Source organism: Cryptomeria japonica, chromosome 5 (assembly GCF_030272615.1).
Source record: "Cryptomeria japonica chromosome 5, Sugi_1.0, whole genome shotgun sequence".
Lineage (NCBI taxonomy): Eukaryota > Viridiplantae > Streptophyta > Pinopsida > Cupressales > Cupressaceae > Cryptomeria > Cryptomeria japonica.
In genome coordinates this window covers 161,844,795-161,866,829 of record NC_081409.1, presented here as the reverse complement: position 1 = coordinate 161,866,829, position 22,035 = coordinate 161,844,795, and the positions used below count along the sequence as shown (strand labels likewise).

The 22,035-nt window shown below is 33.3% G+C and overlaps 1 protein-coding gene across 1 annotated transcript; it reads left to right on the top strand.

Moving 5' to 3' along the window:
• The first annotated feature begins 14,059 nt into the window (after positions 1–14,059).
• Positions 14,060–15,149, top strand: LOC131072670 (uncharacterized). The gene has a single exon (XM_058008902.2). The coding sequence runs from the start codon at positions 14,153–14,155 to the stop codon at positions 14,852–14,854; it is 702 nt and encodes a 233-aa protein (XP_057864885.2). The 5' UTR covers positions 14,060–14,152; the 3' UTR covers positions 14,855–15,149.
• Positions 15,150–22,035: the final 6,886 nt, after the last annotated feature.

Sequence of the window (22,035 nt, the reverse complement as noted above, 5' to 3'; positions counted from 1 at the left end):
ATAACCCTAATCTAGACCTAATTGAATCCCCATCCTAATTGAACCTTTATGGTAACATAACAATAATCATAATTAAACCTTAAACCTCATCCTAAAATCAATATTTATTATATAATCCTAAACCTCATGCCATACTTTATCTATACAACTTAACCCTATTTAAATCCTAACACTAACTCTAACCCTAATTAAATCCTAACTGACTTGTGATACTAACATTCTTCTTGATTGAACCCTAAATCTAACCCTAAAAATAAATCTAATTGAACTTCAACCCTTACCCCAAATATTATCCTATAATAGTAAACATAATTGTTGTGTAACCTTAACCCTAAATGTAATCTTAACCTTAACCCTAACACTAATTCTAATTGAAGCCCAACCCTCATGTGGGAAAGCATTATCCTAGAATAGTAAACCCAATTGTAGTGTAACCTTAACCCTAAACCTAATCTTTCCATTATTGAAACCTAACCATAACTTACCCTAAACTTAACTCTTACCCTAAAACTAAACCCTAACTACAACTTGCAACCTGATCTAACCATTATTGAACATTAATTCTAAACTTTACCCTAACCGTAATTGAGCTGTAATCCTTATTGAATCCTATCCCTAAACTTAAACCTAACCCTAATTTAAATATAATCCAAATCTAATCGTAACCCTAATATAGCCCAAACCCTAATCTTAATTGAACTCTAATACTAATTTAGCCCTAACCCTAATGTAATTGAACCATAACCATAATTCTAATCCTAATTGGACTTTATCTCTAACTATAATTGAACCCTTATAATAACCTAATCTTAAAATTGATCCTAACCATAACTAAACCTATAGTAGCCTTAACCCTAAACCCCCCAAAACCTTGATCCTATCTCTAATATAAACCTAATTGAACCATGACTGTTATTGAATCATTATGTTAACATAACCCAAAACCCTAGTTAAACCTTAACTTTTACATTAAAACCAATCTTTATTAATAAATCCTAACACTAACACCATGTTTTATCATTAAAACCTAATGCTTTTTGAATGCTAACACTAACTATAACACCAACAAAACCCTAATTTAATTGTTATACTAACCCTAATTGTAATATAATCATAGCCCTAACCCTAAAACTAATTCTAATTAAGCTTCAACCCTTAGCCCAAGCATTATCCTAAAATAATAACCCTAATTGTACCCTAACCTTGACCTTAAACCTAATCTTACCATAATTTAAACCTTACAATAAACTAACCCTAAAAGGAAATTACAACAAAACTTTAGAATTTAGATGGCCAATTTTGCTCAATTCAAAAGCAAGAAGCTTACCAACCAACATATCTCTTATCACAGTTGTCATAGTTTGGATCTCATCAATAGCGACAACTTTGTGTTTATAAGGAGGAAAAGATCTCAACACTTTAGCCATAATCTCATCTTCTTCAAGAACTCCACCGATACATTTGATGTTCAGCACAAGATCATTCACTTTATCTATAAAGGATGAAATATTCTCATCTCCTTCCATTTTTAGTATCTCATGTTTATCTCTTTCAAACAAGGTTTCTAGCTTCTCCCAAATATCTTTTGCAGTCTTCAATCTCATCACATTAGTCATCTCTGCATCAGTCAAGGCACTCATCAATGGTTCTTTATCTCTTATATTATGTTCAAAATCATTGATCTTAGTTGAAGTAATAGAACCATTCAGAGGAAAATTGTATGCATTGTTTGTGATATTCCAATAATCTTCATCAAGACAATTTAAGTGAACTTCCATCGGGTTCTTCCATATAGAATAATTAGTTCCATCAAATCTTAAACTCTCCTTCTTGAAAACAACAACTACCATCTTGGATCTCCTCAAGTGGTCAAGCTCTTTCTAGAGGATCTAGCTCTGATACCAATTGTTGACAACAACAATGCAAGAAAACTGAGAGGGGGGACTAATCAATTTTCATTGAACTCAAAAAAATTAATCTTAACTTTAGATCTGATCAGGAACAACAATAACAAAAATAAACACCACATCAACAACACACATAAAACATGGATTTTTGACGTGGAAAACCCGGTCAAGGAAAAAACCATGGTGGGAACCTACCCACAATATGATGATACTCTACAGTAGTCTGTGTAATTATTAGAATGGGGAATGCACATGCATTCAAGCACATTGCCTAGAGCTCACTGCTAAAAAAAAACAAGGGGCTCCAACCCCGGGAAGGCTCACTGCCTTACAAAGATCAAACAACAATTTGGATTACATTAACTGAAGGAATAGCATCTCCAAATGCCTGATTATAGTTTCGGTTAAGCACATTGTCTGCACAATAATACTTCTCTTCTCTTCTCCACCACCAAAGAATAAATTCACTTGTTCACACATATAATACTCTCATAGATCATAGATACAACTGCAAACATACATCTTACATGATTACAACACTTATTTATACAAATCATCAACCTTAACCTCAAAGTCAACTCAACACATAAGACCTAATTAAAAAATTACACCACATAATACATAAATCCATATGCGGACCAATACAATGTCTGCAAGGGCAAAGCATGGACCCAAATCAAGTCCTCAAACATGCAACACCACCAAATAGTTCACCAAGATCATCTGTAACATGCAACAACCATCGGGTTGGCCAAAAGTCATATAACACGAAGTATATCATCGAACCAACAAAATATTCAATAGCACACACCACGATCAATGCAGACCACCAAAACACATAAAACACAATTAGAGAACATCAACAAGCAACGTGAATTTCACCGTAATAACCACAACAACTCAGATAACTAGAATCATCATTATTTCACCATAGAAGCTTAAGAACACCAACAACAAACTGAAACATACACTTGTCAAGTTCCAAATCATGAACCATTCAAGCTAAGGACACACATGAATGTCCCAAACACTGTCCAAAATATGCACAACATGATGAATCGATTCCAGAGAAATACAATCCAAAAATCACAACTCTACACTACTGAACCAATAGAAAAACCAACCATCACACTGGATCACATAACTCGACCAAATCACCTTTTAGAACACTAAAAATCATACTAAATTAGCTAGAGATAAGTATCTCGATACCCATCAATCCGCATCAGCACATCTGCAACCAAACTAGCTCAACTCTACAACACACCAATTCTCCATAATAAAACAAGAATATGTTGACATCAACGACAACAACACATTCCAACAACTCTAATATCTAACATGAACCAAGCTACACAAAACTAGGCAACTAAGAACACTCTGGATGCCCAATCTTTGTTTCCATTCCACTTATTACAAATAATGACTTTGTTGATTTGGCACAAAATCATCATTGATATTCACCCGTTGGAAGTGAGCACGATTTTCTACATCTCTTCATGTCAATTCACACAAGTGTATTGGGAATATTTCCCCTGCTATCCACCACTCAATTTAATCATAACCCACTCCTAAATTGGCCATGTAATCTGTAGGCATATTGCCTTCTCGAAAAACATGGGTTATGCGAATATCTTCCAATTTGGAAATCATTACAAAGTAATCCTGAATTAAATGCTTGATAGTCCAACTGGGAGGCATCTTTTCAATCAGGCAATTGATAATATTTAGTGTATCATTTTCAAGCCACACCTTTTTAATGCCCTCCATGGATAACGAGTTGAAGCCCAATGTAGGCTACATTTGCCTCAACAATGTGATTTTTCTGAGTACCCAGTGGGAGTGCCACTATAGAGACAAGCCTACCATTGTGATCACATGCAACTCCCCACAACTTGTCGGTGCAGGATTCACCTTAGCCATCCCATCAACATTAATTTTGATCCATCCTCTGGGAGGTGTAGCCCAAGCAATGTTAGGTCTGGTTTGCTTTAACTTTACAGTAGGTTTAGAAATGTCCCGATCCAAAGCAAGAGTAGGAATAGCAATGTTGAGCTTGTGAGAAGGACTAAAGGAAACAAAATTATCCATAATGGAGTTTTGAATACGATGAGACACAGAAAAATAAGAGGACTCTTTATCCCTAGAGATACGATTCGTTATTTCCTTCTAGATACCCTAGGGAATATGAAGGAGCATGAAACTCCATAAAACCTTAAGGGAGAGATTATTAGAAGGGAAAATCCATTGGGTCCAATAGTCGAAAAGACAGAGAGGAAAGCACCACATAATCCTCCAAAGGTCAAGAAAATAGGCCCAAATCTGAGCAAAGGAACAATGAATTAATAAATGAGAAACATCTTCAACATCCTTCTTACAATTTTAGACAAATTTCCAAGCAATCAACTCATAGCAAAAGTCCAAATGACAGGCAATAGAATGTTTCCCCTAAGGATAAAACCAGATTTGAAAGTAGAGTTTTCTCAAGAACATAACACAATGAATCCACAAGTGCATGAAAGAAAAGTTGCAGCAGTCCCCCAAGTAGTTTATCAAGCTGAAATTAAAGATGAAAATTGGTTATGGCACCTAAGATTTGGGTATCTAAACTCTGAAAACTTAAACTTATTGCATAAGTAGAAAATTGTGATGGGGTTGCCACTAATAGAAAAATGGATAGAATATGTGAAGGATGTATTTTGGGTAAACAACATAGAGAATCATTTCCAGCCAGAAATTCAATTCGTGCAAACAAACCATTAGAGATTATTCATTCAGATTTGTGTGGACCAATGCAAACACTTTCCATTGGTGGGAGCTACTACTTCTTGACATTCATTGATGACTTCACAAGAAAAATTTGGGTCTACTTTCTAAAACATAAGCATGAGGTGTTTCATTATTTCTGTCAATTCAAGGTTCTTGTTGAGAAACAAAGTGGGCACTACATCAAAGCATTGAGAACAGATAGAGGAGGTGAATATGTCTCAAATGACTTCATAAGATTTTGCAAAGACCATGGAATCCACAAACAATTTACTGCAAGGTATACCCCACAACAAAATGGTGTCGTTGAAAGAAAAAATAGAACAATAATGGAAATGGCAAGAAGCATGTTGAAGGCAAAGCATTTGTCAAATGAGTATTGGGCTGAAGCAGTAGCATGTGCAGCATATATAATTAATAGATCTCCTACTAAAAGTGTTATCAATATGATTCTGGAAGAAGCATGGAGTGGAAGAAAACATAATGTTTCTCATATGAGAGTATTTGGATGTGTGGCATACGCACATGTGCCAGATGAGTTGAGAAGAAAGTTGGACAACAAAGGAGAAAAATGTATATTTGTGGGATATAGTGATGAGTCAAAGGCATACAAGTTATACAATCCAATCAACAAAAAGGTTATAATCAGCAGAGATATGCAATTCATAGAAGATGAAGCATGGGATAGAACTTTGGACAAAACAATCAATATTGCAGCCAACATACCACAAGAAGAAAATGAAGTTTTTATATTAGCAAGTACTCCTTCAAATGCGACTCCTCTTATAGTTGTTCAAGGTCAACAAAGTGGACAACAAATGACACCATCAAGTGTAAGGACAACCCCACACACTCAAGCAAATACTCCATCAAATGTGCAAGTAACACCATCTTCAATTGGCAGTCTTGGTGCTGGACCATCAAGCTCACATTCAACAAATGCAAGTGACATGTCCAATCCTACATTAGCAAGCTTGAGGAGACAAAAAATCAGAAGTTTAAGGGAGATTTATGAATAAAATGAAGGTGAAAATAATGCAGGTCAGACTTCTCTTTTTGCTTTATACTCGCATGTAGATGATCCAATTCATTTTGAAGAAGCTATTAAGGAAGAAAAATGGGTGCAAGCAATGGATGAAGAAATTGATGCAATTGAAAAGAATGAAACATAGGAGTTAGTTAGTCTTCCACAAGGAAAAGAGGTGATAGGAGTGAAGTGGGTTTACAAAACAAAATTGAATGCAAATGGAGATGTGCAAAAACACAAGGCAAAGTTGGTGGCAAAAGGTTATTCACAGCAACCTGGGGTAGACTACAATGAGACATTTGCACTGGTTGCTCGCTTAGACACCGCGAGAACAATACTAGCCATAGCAGCTCAAAACAAGTGGGCAATATATCAAATGAATGTGAAATCAGCTTTCTTAAATGGTATTTTAGAAGAAGAAGTCTATGTGGAGCAGTCACCCGGATATGAGATTTTGGGTCATGAAAACAAGGTTTACAAGCTCAAGAAGGCACTTTATGGACTCAAACAAGCTCCAAGAGCATGGTATAGCAGAATTGATAGTTATCTTTTACAAAATGGATTCAATAGGTGCAATAGTGAGCCTACATTGTATACCAAGATGAATAAGCAAGGTGATATCATAATTGTTTGTTTATATGTTGATGACTTGATATTCATTGGTGATCTTTCAATTGACATGTTCAAATCAGCTATGAAGAAAGAATTTGAGATGACTGATTTAGGTTTAATGAGATATTTTCTTGGCATTGAAGTAAGTCAAAATGATAAAGGTATTTTCATTTCACAATCTAAGTATGCAAATGATATTTTGAAGAGGTTTAATATGATGAATTGCAAATCAGCACCAACACCAATAGTGACAGGTTTAAAGTTGAGTAAAGATGACAAAGGAGCTAATGTAAATCCAACTTTGTATAAAAAACTTGTTGGTAGTCTCATGTATCTAACAACCACAAGGCCGGATATAATGTTTGGAGTTAGTCTCATTTCAAGGTTCATGGAGTCTACAAAAGTTACACATTGGAATGCTGGAAAAAGAATTTTGAAATATGTTAGTGGAACAAAGAATTATGGAATATTTTACTCAAGGTCAAATGATTTCAAGCTAATAGGATATACGGATAGTGATTGTGCTGGCAGCATATATGATAGGAAGAGCACTTCTAGTTATGCTTTTCATTTTGGATCAGGCGTAGTATTATGGGCTTCAAAGAAGCAACCAATTGTAACTCTTTCATCAGCTGAAGCAGAGTATGTAGCAGCTATAGGGGCAGCGTGTCAAGCCGTTTGGATGAGAAGAATGTTGAAAGAATTGAGGTATGAACAAGAAAGTGCAACAAAGATATATTGTAACAACAACTCAGCTATAGCATTGTCAAAAAATCCAATATTTCACAAAAGGAGCAAGCATATAGACACAAGGTATCACTTCATCAGGGAGCTGATCAACAATGGAGAAATAATTTTAGAACATTGTAAGTCAGAAGACCAACTTGCTGATATCTTCACCAAATCATTGGGAAAAGAAAGTTTTGTGCATCAACGAAACAACTTGGGTATTGTAGATGGCAGTTGTGATTAAGGAGTGTTGGAGTTAATCACCAACTACCAAAACTAATGCTGTCGTATTTCCTTTCTTCCTCTCGTGGTATTCTGTCTTGTCATCTGCAGTCTTCTGATCAAACAAAGGACAAATGCCAACTTGTTTTTGATGGCAAAATCTTCCTCTTAGATCTTTCCACGGTGATCTAGAAACTTCAATTTTAATATGTTTTTATTTTGTTTATTGTGTGACATATGATTAGAAAGACAATATATGTAGTTTTGAAATATATATGTAAAAAGTGTGTGCCTAGAAAAAGAGCTGCAGAACCAGTCAATGAAAGAGAAGAACAGGGGTTTGTATAGCAGCAAAAGAACATTTTTTATAGCAGCAGAAGAACAGGGGAGTCATGATATTTGAATTTTTCTGAGTCTACAAAATGAGCAGACCTCAATAATATGAAGCATTTTGTAATCAGTTCTGTGATAGAATGAAAAGAATGGATTGTTGATTTAAAATCTGTTTTCTTTTATCTGCCCTGTTTTTTTTTTTGTTCTGTTTTTTGCTCCCCTGTTTCTTTCCAGCAGAGATGACACACAAGCGTCAATGGGACGGCCAAGGCATAACCCCGCGTAACCTTATTGATGGCATTGCAGATTTTGTGCGCCTCAGTGCCCGGTTGGTTAATGCTCCTTACTGGAATAAGTGTGGCAGTGGAGACAGATGGGACCAGGGTAATGAATTTACTGCCTATTTTTTGCAGTATTGTGAAAGCATAAGCTCTGGATTTGTTCTCAACACCAAATTGGCTTCTGGATGGGACGTAGGATTTTTGAGTGACCTCACTGGAAAATCTGTTGATCAGCTTTGGAGCGACTACAAGACCAAGTATGGTGCTTCTGCTTAAACGACAATTTTCTCGGCCTTCACGATCTACCTATTATAGTTAACTAAGCGAAATAAGTGAACTCCAAAAGAGAATTGTAAATTCGTTGCCCAAATCAGTTAATTGGGGTTCTGATTTCTAATAAATAAATTTGAAAGTTATCTGGTTCTAATTTAGAGTTAGTTGATGTCTACATGTTGAGAATATTATTTCTCTCCACTGCTTTGCAGACTGTTTTGTCTTATTTCATTTTTGAAGGCATGGTGTTTATCTGGTGGATTAAAACACATCGATATTGGAAGGAAACGAAGAGCTGTAACAATTAACACTGTTTTCAATAATGGACAGGTAGCAAAGAGTGGAGAAGCCCAGACGCCAAAGTTTCGTTAACCAGATCAATGAAATTTGAATGAGATCTCTGGGTTTAATCAGAAAATGCGTTAGTTGCACCACCAACCTTCTACAGCTGCTTAGATTCTTCTCCTTTTAAAATTCAAAATTTATTGAAATCTGATGCTCCGATTTGCTGACTTTCATTCTAATGATTCTCGATTGATGAGTATTGCCTAAACCAGGATTTTTTTTTGGTTAGATGTAGATTGATGGGCATATTCTATTATGAGCAAATTTATGATCTGGGTTGTTTTGGGGCGGGGAGCAACTTCAAGCTCTAGCATATTTCAAGAATGGTCAATAAGAAAGGCATAGTTATAGGAATGCTTTCACGCAATGGAAAAGAACACAACAGTTTTATATTTTAAAATTTAGGTTACAGTAAATATCAGCTCACTTACTCTGTTTAATATTATGAATGGAAATATATTATTTCAATGAATTTAGTAGTTTATATGTTTTAAAATAAAATACTGTAAAAAATAGTAATCACAGTGGTTAGTATTAATTTGATATCAACAATTTTTTCGTTGTATAGAATGATAAAACATAAAATTTATGTCTTTTTGTTTAGATATTGTTGCCTACATAGAATGTCAATATTGTTAAGCATTTTTTTTAGAAAAATTAAGAGCAGTGGATACTTATATGACTTGAACAAATTTTGAGGAATAATTAAAATAAAAACAATATTTGAATAGAAAAATAAAGGAAATAATCTTTTTTTTTTCAATTTAGAAAGATTAAAAAAAAATTATGTTTGTAAATCTTAACATAAAAATATAATTTTAAACTTCAAATATCAAAATGAATTTCTATGTTGCTAAATTTTAATCATGAATATATAATATTTCTAAATTTAAAAATATAGATTTGATTTTTCTATTTATATCTTGTTTATCTCTTAATGAAGTTACACAAATATATAAAAAATTAAATATAGTTTTTTATATTCAATTCACAAAGATCAAAAATAATTTTATGTTTCTAAATTTAAATAATTTAGGTACATACAATAATATTTCATAAATAATATCAATTGTTTAAGATACAAAACAATATTTATTATCAAAAGTAATTTCTATTTTATCATATACGTGATTTTTCTATTTGTACCTTAATTATTTTTTAATTTTTTTAATTATATATTTTATGTTTCTAAATTTTAAACATAAAAAACTAATTTTAAACTCAAAAAATTAAAATTACATGCTACACTAATTTAAATTTAGAAAGATCAAAATAAATTGTTTATATTTCTAAATTTAAATCATAAATTTTATTAATTTTTATTTTTTAAATTATAGGTAACAAAATCAATTAACTATTGCAAAGGGATTTCATTCACTTCATTTCAATTAAATAAAATAAAAAATGTAAATAAATCCTCAAAGTATTTCAATTACAAGCAGTACACAACAAATATTTCTATTAAAAAAATAAACCAAAATATGTATCTTTAATAATTATAATTTTCTATAAGTACAACCTTAGTTGGCCTAGTGGTGGAGAACTTGTGCTCTTGAAAGAGAGGTCACAAGTTCAAATCTCATAGGGGTTAGGGTATGTAGATCTTATCGGCTTTGGCCTATTAGTTGTAATTAATATTACATAAATATAATTAAAATGATATATTATCTTAAATTAATAATTATGTTTTATATTAATTTTATTATTATAATTATATAGATTTTATAGTTAAGTTAAGATTATATTCTTAAGAAAAGTGTATATTTTCACTAAAATATTTATATTATATCATAATTATTAAATTTATTTTATTGATAGTTATAGTTAATATTACAAAATATAATTAAAATAAAATAATTTAAAATAACAATAATTAAAAATTACAACAAATATTTTTATAACAATACTATAAAAGAAAGTACTCACCATTGCATGGCACTTAATATATATTAATAAATTTTAAAATGTATTTATATGAAAATTTAAAAAATTAGTTATATATAAAAAAAAATTCTATGTTAACTTCTAAAAAAGAGAGTAAAAGAATGGTAATGTATATCATAAATTTTGTACTATTTATTTTTATCATTATTCAAATAATTTTTAAAGATTGTTTAAAATTATTTCATAAACATTAAACTCTCATTTCAGAATTTGGTTTAAATATAGTTAGTGTTAGGGTGGTATTAGGGATATCTTTAGGATTTGAATTTTTTGAAGGTTTGGGTTAGAATAAATGATATCATTAAGATAAATTTAATTAGAATAAAGTTTAAGCTATTTTAAAATGTTATTTTATTAGAACAAATTTTAAAGGTATTTATTTCACACAAATTGAAATAAGGAAAAATAATTATAAGAAAAGTACATATTAATAAAGTTTTTTATTATTTAATAAAAATATTATAATAAGAATTATGATTGAATTATCTTAAAATTTGTTTGATTAAGGGTCAAATAGATTTTGAGGAGACTCGAAACCCTTTACACCAAGTTTTGAAGGGAATCAAAACCCTCTAGAATTAAAAAGATTTCAGAACTCACAAGAAGAACATTACAAGATGGTATAATCAAAGATTAACAATAACCCACCATCAATCAACCATCAATAAGATAGCTAAGAATAGGAAAAATCCACCTGTCAAGTCTAAACCATTAGACAAAAGATGTCAACAACAAAAGAGATAAGGGTTTTACAAGGCTCCCTTAACTTGAAACATGGGTTTTGGCAAGGCTCAGGCCATAAACTTATTACAAAGGATTTAACTATACAACCCACAAACATCTTACACCAAAAAATGAAGGCATCCAAAGAATAGGAATCCACCTCTTCTGAAGAACTCCTCTCCACCTCAATAGAAGAGGATCCCCCCTTAATAGAAATAGTAGAGGAGGAAACTATGAAAAGGAGAAACCACACCTCAGTCTTCTCCAAAACTGAGCATCCAAGGTAGAGACCAACCACCAATAGAGAAATTCCAACCTCTTCCCCATAGAATATCACCACCTTCATAGGGAAAGCTACCACCTCTATAGGACCAATAGAAGAATAAGAAGACAACACAAGAAGCCAACCCTAACCATGACCATTAAAAATGTCCCACCTGAAGAAAATATGACTTCAACTCCAAGGGAAACAACTAAATAAGGAACAGGGGAAGAGAAACAAAAACCCTCAATCATAAGGTATCAATATACACAAGAAGGACACAAAAAATAGAGAGACCCTGAAGCAAAAAATAGAAAGAAGGGCTAGCAGAAACCCTAAGAGGGGAAGCCCTCAAGAGAACAAGGGAAAAAAGATAGGCCCCCACAACCCCCAAAAAGGCCAAGTTGTATAACTCCAAGCCACACCAGTGGTCAAAGAAATAACACCCAATAACTAGAAGAAGGAAAGCCTGGAAAGCACAACGCATGAAGAAGAACTCCCACCTACTGCATAAGACCAAATCTTTTACCCCAAACTGCCCCATAGTAGGCATAATGAAGAAATATCTTCCATCAATTGCTTGAATAGAAGGAAAAGAAAGCCCCACAATCATATGGAAGAAAAAAATAGCTTTATCCACATAGCACACATTGGGATCAACATTGAGATTAGAGATGAGAGGAGCCAAAATTGCATGAAAAGCCAGAAAGAGGTATTAATCTTAGGAGCCAACAAACTATTCCAGATGAAGGACCAAAAAGGAGCAGGAGCAAAGGATCTCAACTGCATGGCAAAAGCTTGGGAAACTGAAAAACCTCTAGAGGAAGATCCACCCCAAACCAAGGAATCCTCGGTAGGGGAGATAAGGATATGGATCAAACAGAGCTAGCTCTTAAGAAGTTTTAACAAAGGATCAAGTCTAGTAAGATCCAGATACCAGCCTTCCCAAATATAATCCACAACCCAAAGGCCAAACTGTTCCACACACAAATCTTTGAACTGAATAGCCCAATGACTACCATTCAGAGGGCCCTCACCTGCCCACCAATCTTCCCAGAATCAAATTTTCTGTCCATTTCCAAGGCACCATCTCGAGCCTTTTAAGATTATGGATTTTTTAGTTAGAATATTCGCCGAGAGGGCCGAAACAACCTAGAAAAGAAGGATCTTCTAACACATGATGAAGAATTTGTTTTGTTTTACATTCTAACTTTTGAAGAATATTTTTAATTTATTTATATTATTTACTCAAGAATTATTTCATTCCATAAAAAAATATATTATTTTAACTTAAAAAATATTTTATGTACCTAAACTAACTCTTTTTGCAAACAAAACATTTATAATAAATATCTTAAATATATTTTAAAAATTCCAAAGTAAATTAAAATAATTCTCAAACGAATAAAAAGGTTGTTTTAATATAAATACAATTTTCTTTTTATTTTTGAAAATATAAACATTTTTCTAAATGCAATTATAATTAGATTCATAATAAATTTTTGAAATCAAAATTATTTCGAAGTAATAACAAAACTACATTATAAAAATTGCAGTCTTATTTAATATTTAATATGGTTATTGACCATTTCTTCTATGGACATCGGGCGATTATACGTGTCCTTCCTTTCCCATTATTTTATTATTCGACAAAGCCCTGCAAATTACGACAATTTTGTGAACACCCCATCGCGGAATAAAGAAAAAATATAAAATATATTTGGAATTTCGTTTGGACTAACATTTTTGCAACTCTTAATCGAGTGTCTTCCTATGAAGTAAAAAAAAATAGAGTTTGTAAAATTTCTTCTCGGCACACAGAGAGTTTAAATCTCACACACTGAGTTTTGATTTCTAAACTTAAAACTTTTAAATACTCAGACTGATATTTTCTTAATATGTTACTGTGTGAGATTTAAAACCGTCTCTCTGCACGTATTTTTTAATTCAATGCTCCCGACCTGAGCTGATTGAGACATTATTACTAAAACAAAGAAAATGTATTTTACTATTCACTGGGGGAACGGAACTCCTTTATCAGACAAGACTATAGCCTATGGGCTAATAAACTATACTTTTCTTGTTGCATAGGAAAAAATAGCCCACTTACCAATTTTATTACTGGCCTGCTGTCTTTCATGATAGGAAGTGCAAGTTATGATGGTACTCCACTAAATAAAATTCAAGATACGATGTTATTGCACTAAACAAAACTGAATATTTTATTATTAGTCTGCTGCCTCTTATACCTAAAGGTGGAAGTTATGATTGCATTCCACTAAAAACAGTTAAAAAATTGAAGTGCCATTTCGGAAAGCTAAAGTTTCAATTCGTGTACTTCTAGATTAATTTGAACTCTGAAGTGGATTACATGCAGCGATGTGGAAAGTGGAGTCCAGACAAAAACATGAAGAAAAGGGTGTAGACTGTCCGATTAAATTAGATTTTTAAAAGAGTGCACATTAATCCACAATTTTGGTGATAGCGATTTAAAGTAATGGAATCTGATTAATATTTCCACTGATAAGGTGGGCTGGTGCGCCCGAACTGCAACGGCCATTCCATAAAAGGCTTTGACTTGGATTTACATCAGTATATCCAATCTGAGGAAAAAGTTTGTGTTCACAAGCACAGCCCTATATAATTTCTACTTCACCCCTTATCGGTAATATAATCTTGTTATAATAATTTTTCTTTCGCTCTTACAAATTTTAGTGAATTTGCAAAAATGGCCGCTCCCTCGGCTGCACTGTTTCGCTTCATGGTCGTCCTGCTGGGCGTCACATTATTAATTGAGCACAGTGCCGAAGCAGTGGCATTCGAATTCACCAATTCTGCGCAAGGAACTTCAGGTGGTGATCGATTTGATAAAGAGATCGGCAAGGGGGGAGCACTGGAAATAATGAACTCCTCCACTAATTTTATCTGGAAAACCTTCCACCAGCAATCACCTGCAAGTAGGAAGAAGGTGAATACAGTTTCTCTGATTGTGGAAAGCATGAACGGAATAGCGTATACGAATCGAGATGAAATCCACTTTAGCGCAGAATATGTTGCAGACTACACGAAAGACGTGAAGGCAGAAATAAGAGGAGTTATGTACCATGAGATGACACACGTGTGGCAGTGGGACGGGCATGGAAATGCACCAGGTGGGCTCATCGAAGGATTTGCAGATTATGTTCGGCTCACTGCTGGGTTGGCACCTTCTCACTGGGTTAAGCCCGGAAGTGGAGATAGATGGGACCATGGCTATGAGGTTACGGCATATTTCTTGCAGTACTGTGAGAGCATTAGGCCTGGCTTTGTTGCCAAGATGAACGCTAAGTTGGCGTCTGGATGGGACCTTGGATACTTTAATGCTCTCACAGGGAAATCTGTTGATCAGCTCTGGAAGGACTACAAGGCTAAGTATTCATCTGGCACTTAACTGCTGGTTTTCTTACAGATCTCACTTAGAAAAAGTAAATAAAAACTCCTGTAACTTGTATGGCTGATTATCATACAAGATCCATTTGTATAACACTACTCCTATTACAAGTGTAATATGCTAAGACTTTACTGGAGTTGCTGGCAGATGTCCAGCAACTTTTTTGTATTCTCTGTGTGATAGCTGAAATGGGTTCATCATTTTGAAAAAAAATGGTTTTAGCCTTGTTCAGGGTAATTTTTATGTTCGAGTACTTGTGAGCTGTCAATCATTGCCAAAATACTAAATTGGGTTATTAAAACTGCTTAACTTGAAGTTGTGGACTTCAACTTTGATTGGATATGTGTACTATAAATGTTGGGTTTTTTTAATAGGTGGAATTAAGATTTGTGTTACTTAAGGGGTGATCCATGTAGTTCAGCAGTTAAAACATTTGTTTGGTGAAACCATCAGTCAGGTTCAAATTTCTGTTAGGTTGCTTTGCTGGCAGGTTTGATATTTTTACTGAGTATTTTGTGAATTTAAACATGTAGTATGCAGCTAAAAATGATTGTTCTATCTATAAATATCTATTATATACAATTTTGATAAAAAAACATTTGGAAATTTGGAAAAAAGATCATTTGAAGGATCAAGATTACAAAATATTATCCACTAAAGGGAAATACGTGGATTTTATTTTGTAGAAATTTAGGATAAAAGACCCCAAGGTAATCAGTGTTCTTATTTCTATGAGAATAATTATTCTATTTAAATCATTCCATTTGACACTTAATAAGATTGAGAACATGAGCTATGTCCCTTCAATGAGTACATTTGGTAAAACCGTGTATGTTATATTTTGTACCATACCAAACATTTTTGAAGTAGCGGGGGAGTCTTAAGAAAGTAAAACGTCTAATCCAAACAAAGAGAAAATGGGAATGTAACAAGGAGGGATTTAATATATCTTTGTTGCACTTTACAGTATTCTATTTACTATTATTTAAATTAAAATAATATATATATAAGGATTTGGCTATATTGATTAGGTTGCAGATATCAGAATTGAAAGGTCTACTTGTTATGTCTTTAGTTCATTTAGAGATGTAGTGAGTTTTTTATGAGAAAAAAATTAAGTGTGTTTTTCGGTTTGAAAAATAGGGGTAGACTGCATTGTGACTATTTATACTTACATCTAACAAATTAGAATTCATATATTTTATCTAAATAAATATTTGGTTGTGTGAAGATATAGTATAGATTTTAAGTAGTAAGTATATTTTCATCAATCTAGTAGGTGAATCTTATTTTTATGTATAAAATAATTACATGGATGCTTTCTAAGATGATAAACGATGAAAGAGTTATGACTAGAAAAAAAATGGATATTTTAGCCAATGCTTCTCATATATTGGAAAAACATGTGAACATAATCATGATTGTCTGGTATTTTAGGCAAGATGATATGATTGTAAGGTATTTTAGGCAAGATGGGATTATGGGAATATTTCTCTACCAAGCTCCTGGGTGAGAATAAGTTAAAATGTAATTCAGGCTCAACACCATTGTTGCAGGTCACAATAGTGATTACGCAAACATGGTCTACCAAAGACATTACGACTGTGAAGGAAGAAAAATGTTGTAGTTTCTACAAAAGAAAATCAATCCAACACTGTGTCAATCAGCTAAGGTGCAGGAATTATGAGTTTGAAAATAGTGGATAAATCTTCCATCATTCCAATTTTGAGTTAGATTTCCTCGAAATATGCCCCTATAAAAATGGTCTCTGCTTGGCTTTTCACGGCATGTGCAGGGCAATTAAATACGGTCAATGAGTTGCTTCAGCTAATGTTTTATCAATTATGTTTGATGCCTCAAAGTTTCAATCCAAAAATGTGCCCGCTGATGGGAGAAGTTTACCTTGGTCTCACAAGGTTGTGAGCCAAGAAGAAGAGGAGGAAGAAAGAAGAGTATGATTTGGTGAATAAGATTCAGATGTGGATGAAATTTTGATGGGTTTTGAAGATGCTTTAAATGATATTGAAGGTTTCGAGTCTACAGATTCGGATAGTGATTGAAGAGGTATATTTATTTAGATATTAATTGGTGAGATTGCTATTAAAGCTAGATGTTAATTTAAGATTTTTAATTGAATGCCACTATTTTTGAAGTTTTTCTCATCTATATCAAATGATAATGAAGGCTACTACACCCAGAAATATGTAGACACAAATGGCCTTCATTCTACATTAATGTTCGTTTTCTTCTGTTGACCTTTGGCACCACAAAATGTGCAGACGTCTAAATTTGATAGTTAACAAATCTCAACCAGAAATGAGTGGGCTAGCGTTGGATATTTTCACAAGCAATCATGAAATTTTTCAACGAACTCATCCCAATTGCAGTTCAATACCCATCTTTTTGCTCTGGAAAATGACTTGTGTTCAACTAAACATTCATAACATAGAGGCGTACATAAATCTTGAACACAGCAAGAAATGTCAATGAACGCAATCGGTGCAGACTTGGAGGACTCAACATAGCTGGTGGTTACACGATTGGAGAGAAGAAATAATGTTAGCTGCTACCAATGAGCTGTTAAGAGGTTTATTATGCAGATTGAAAAGATTGAAAATTATTTTTCTTTTATACAATTGTAATATAATAATTCTTTGTAATTGGACAAATAGTGTTTTCTTTTTGACGCAATATGAATTTTGGAGATCTCATGTATGGATTCGTTATCGGTGGAACTGAAATCCAATGAGTTTTGTAATTGAAGGGGCCTAGTGGGGTAATCATAAATTTTTCTATGTTAGCACTAAATGGGTGTGTTAAAAAATAGTGCTTAACATAAGATTATTTACTAGTTAAATCTTAGTTTTTAGTTAATTTTAATTTTTTGGTAGTTCGAAGTTAGATGGCTTTATAAAGTTGTAGAAATGTAATAGCTTACTTCATTTTGATAAATGAATATCTGTTGTATAGTTAAGATTTTTTCGATTCTTCAACATTCTCAACTTACAAATTGTTGAAGACCTTCTAACTTCTTGTAAGCTTCATTAATTGTTCATTATACACTTGTACTAAATGCTCATCCTCGTCATGAGAAGAACGAGGGGAATGATTGTCTAATATATTTAGTCAAGATGTGTGTTGGATTATTGGAAGATTTATCTCCCAATCTCTTTGGTGAGAATAAGTTAACATGTAAATCAGGCTCAACATTATTACTAGTTAAAGGATAGAAGGCCATAAAAAAAATTCCTCTCATATGAATCACAGATTCATAATGATGGATTATGAAACTCATAAACAAGTATAACATCCAATAGCACACAATTGCTCCTAGAAAGCAATAAATGAATTTTTTTTCAAAATGGTCCCAAAACTTCAAACAATCAAACAAGAATTAAGAACATCATGCACAAAAGCTAAAGTGAGTCCAAAGTGACTATGAAATTGTAAAGGTATACGATTTACTAAACTATAGACTACTGGACTCCTTAATTGCAAATATATAATCAGTCACATTTGATTGCATGCTAAATTGTAATACTTGGATTTGATAGGAGTTTGAAGTCAAAGAGGGAGTTACATTTATATGCAACTTATGGCTTTTCAAATTTAGTTTTTAGGGAATGCCAATTTCAAAATAATATTTTTGGTTCCTTGCAAAGTTGACATTTGTAATAAATTTGGGGCCAAACTTTTTGGATAGGGGCATTGTGCAATATAGTCTAGGATAAGGGACTAGGCAATCTAGTCGACCATAGGGGCATTAGACACCCTAGTACTAGTACTTTAGGATAGGAAAAAGGCTATGAAAAAGTGAATGCACTATTTGACCAAAAACTATCCTCAAACTTACCAAAATTAGACACGAATTAGGTACACATTGGGCACATCCACCAAGGTCGGTCCAAAGTAAGTGTGAAATTCTAAAGGGATACAATTTATGACATACATTTAGCTATATTTCATCAAGACATCAAAGAGACAAGACAACATCAAAGAATCTCACCAGATAAAAATATCTAGATAAAAGACAAGTACAAAGTGAGCATATGATCAATATTGGTAATATACATGGAGCATGCAAAATATAAAGGTATTGCATCTAGGGCAAGTAAGATCCTTTGGTACTTACTAGGAGCCATATAAAAACCACAAGGCATGACATCAAGGGATACAAAGATCCTTAGATTCTTATTAGGAGTTATTTTCCAAACACATAAAGCATGGTCTCTAGGGCTAGTAAAATCCTTAAATACTTTAAAGGATCCCTTTCCACATGTAGTAACAGTGTTAGCAAGATAATCTTAAAATTGCTAGACATGGCTGGAGGGCACCCAATTCTAAGGGTCTTTGTGCTAATAGAAAATTTCAAATTCATGATTATGAGATCCTCTAGGGATGTCTCTATAAAATTTAGCCAAATTTTTTTTGATATGGTTGGAGGGTGCCATAGTCTAGTTGTTTCCTCTTGTTTGAAATTTGAGACTATTTGTCATAATCTTCTTTATGCACCTATGACACTCTCTACAGCTAGACTTGAATTTGCAAACACAAAAATGGGAGAAATATATTTTGCTATATAAGGGCTTACTTAAGTCAAATCATGTGTTTGTGTTCACTCCTCGACTACAAAAAGATTGATAAAAAAGAGATCTTTTTTTTATAAGGGCAAAGGATGAAACAATAATGGAAATGCTTGAGTTGACAAAAGTAACCTTAGATATGAAACCCTTAGCATGAAGTCTCACATAAGGATTTTTCTAGGAAATATCAATGAATGGCTTCATCATGGAGGAAAACATCATAATTGATCATGATTGCCTAAATAAAATGTAGACTCAAATGATTGATAACTTGATTGCAGATTCATACTAAATTATGCATGATTGAATGCTTAATTATAAGACTCGGTGTTGATAAGAGTTAGAAATTAGAGAGGGAGTTGTTTTTAAATGCAAATTACGTCTTTTTAAATTTAAATTTTAGGGAAGTTTGATATCAACCCATGACATGCAAAATTAACATTCACAATTTAATATATTGGGTTAAACTATTGGGATCAAGGAACACTGAGAGGAGGGGAGGTGAATCAGTGTTCTGCAATCTTTAACTTTATTAAACTATTCACTCAACCAGTTAATGCATATGAGAAAAAGAAAGATGCAAGAACATAAATCAAATAACCACAACACCATAACACCAATATTTTTGTATGTGGATACCTTGTTAAGGGAAAAACCATGGTGGTGATGAACCCACAATATAAATATACTCTACATAAGTATAGCAATATTACAAAGGGGAATGCACATGCATTCAGGCACACTCCCTGAAGCTCACTGCTCAAAGAAAGAAGGCTCACTACTTAAAAATATATTACAATAGATTACTAAAGTACATGAACTAAAAAGTAGCATCTAGAAATGCTTGATAATATTCTAGTTAAGCTCAATAATCACACTTTTCACACTTATCTCATTCTTCTCTATTTCACAGTTCTTTCATAAATCCCGTGCATAGATCTCTGTCCTACATAAGAGAAAATATGCATAATCGATTGCTAACACATTTTATATACTCAAAATGATCAATTAAATCAATCTTATATATCCACAACATGAAATCATATCCATTGCTAGTCAGCTCATCAAGACTTAACACATTTTCCAAATGTGTACACCCTGTTGGCAAAATCTGATCTCAAATACTAATGCAGACCAAAAAGAATTATCCACATGCTTCCCAAATGTTGGCTAAACATCTTGGATCACTAAAAACAATCACCAAAACTACTCCATCAAATCCGCACAGTGATCAACTACCCAAGTTGGCCATACTTTACTGTTCAACCCAAAAACCAATACACGAGATCTTCTAACTTGCACAACAATTATCACCGGATACCAAAACTGTAGAAATAAAATGATCAGAACATCCAAATGACTTCCCTTAGATTCACAAAACAATATATTAACCTAAAGAGAAATGCCAATGAAAATAGTGAACTCTGCCAAATACTCGGTTCTAGTTTGTCAGACTTAACCAAATCTTGACTCAGACTTCTAGTATAAGGTAATCATGTACTACAGATGGGATCTCCCCCTTTGGCATTGATGGCAACACACTGAAAAATGGCTAAGTGTCAGAATAAGTACCAACAATTGTACACACTGCAAAACTTTAAAATTCAAAGATTCCAAAACTCCTCCTGAGATGAACATAACATTTTTCACTTCCTTACACTCCCCCTTTGACATCAATGACAAAGGTATGGATCTGCAAGCAAACAATTCACACAAAACTCTATATAAGTAGCATATGTACACAGACCTTACTAACTTACATAAGCTTGAAGATATCTACAGAATTGTTTTTCAATGAGCTCAAATAGCTGTCATGACCTCTCTTGAGACACTCTAATACCAAGATGAGACCACTTAAAAGGAATGTCTGCATGTCTGACGATTGAAGATCTTAAGGTTCATTTGTGGTTACGACATCCTCAACTTCCTTCAAAGCACTGAGCATTGTGTCCATCTTGGGAGCAATTAGAGTGTAAAGTTCACTAACTTTGCCAACAACCTTATCCCTATCATGGCTCAAGTTCTTCATTTTTTCTAGCAATGATATGAGCTGAGCTTCTTGACTAGTCATAGAGATAGAGAATGGATCAAAAGACTGAGAAATCCTTGCCAATTGCTTCTCACTTTCATTTATTTGATTATGAATGTATTCAACAAATTTAGAATATGACAAACAAGACTTGTAGACACTACCTCCCTCAAATAAGGCATCTTAAATTCTTGTTACACAAGTGTCTAACAAACTTCTATCATGGGCAATTGTTTTCTTCAATTCACTGAATCTCTTGTCATTGAATTCATTTCGGACCTTGACTTTGTCTGACTTCTCTAAAGATTCAAAATGAGTACTTGCAAAGTTAATGAGGCTCTTCAACTATCCCAAGGGAGAATTTGATGCATCCTTTACAAATGTAGGCTTTATCGTTTTTAGGACACCAGAAGAAAGATTTAATAGTTCACTATCCTCAATTTGAGATTTCAAGATCTCCTCTCCTGCCTTTGCCTATGCAAAATATGATAGCTTCAATTTCTGAATGGGAGAGATAGTATCCAAGTTGATTGACCCTTGGGACAGTGTTAGATCATCAAAGATCAGTT

Excerpts from the sequence above, each read along its gene's own strand:
- LOC131072670 (XM_058008902.2), top strand. The coding sequence starts at position 14,153 with ATGGCCGCTCCCTCGGCTGCACTGTTTCGCTTCATGGTCGTCCTGCTG.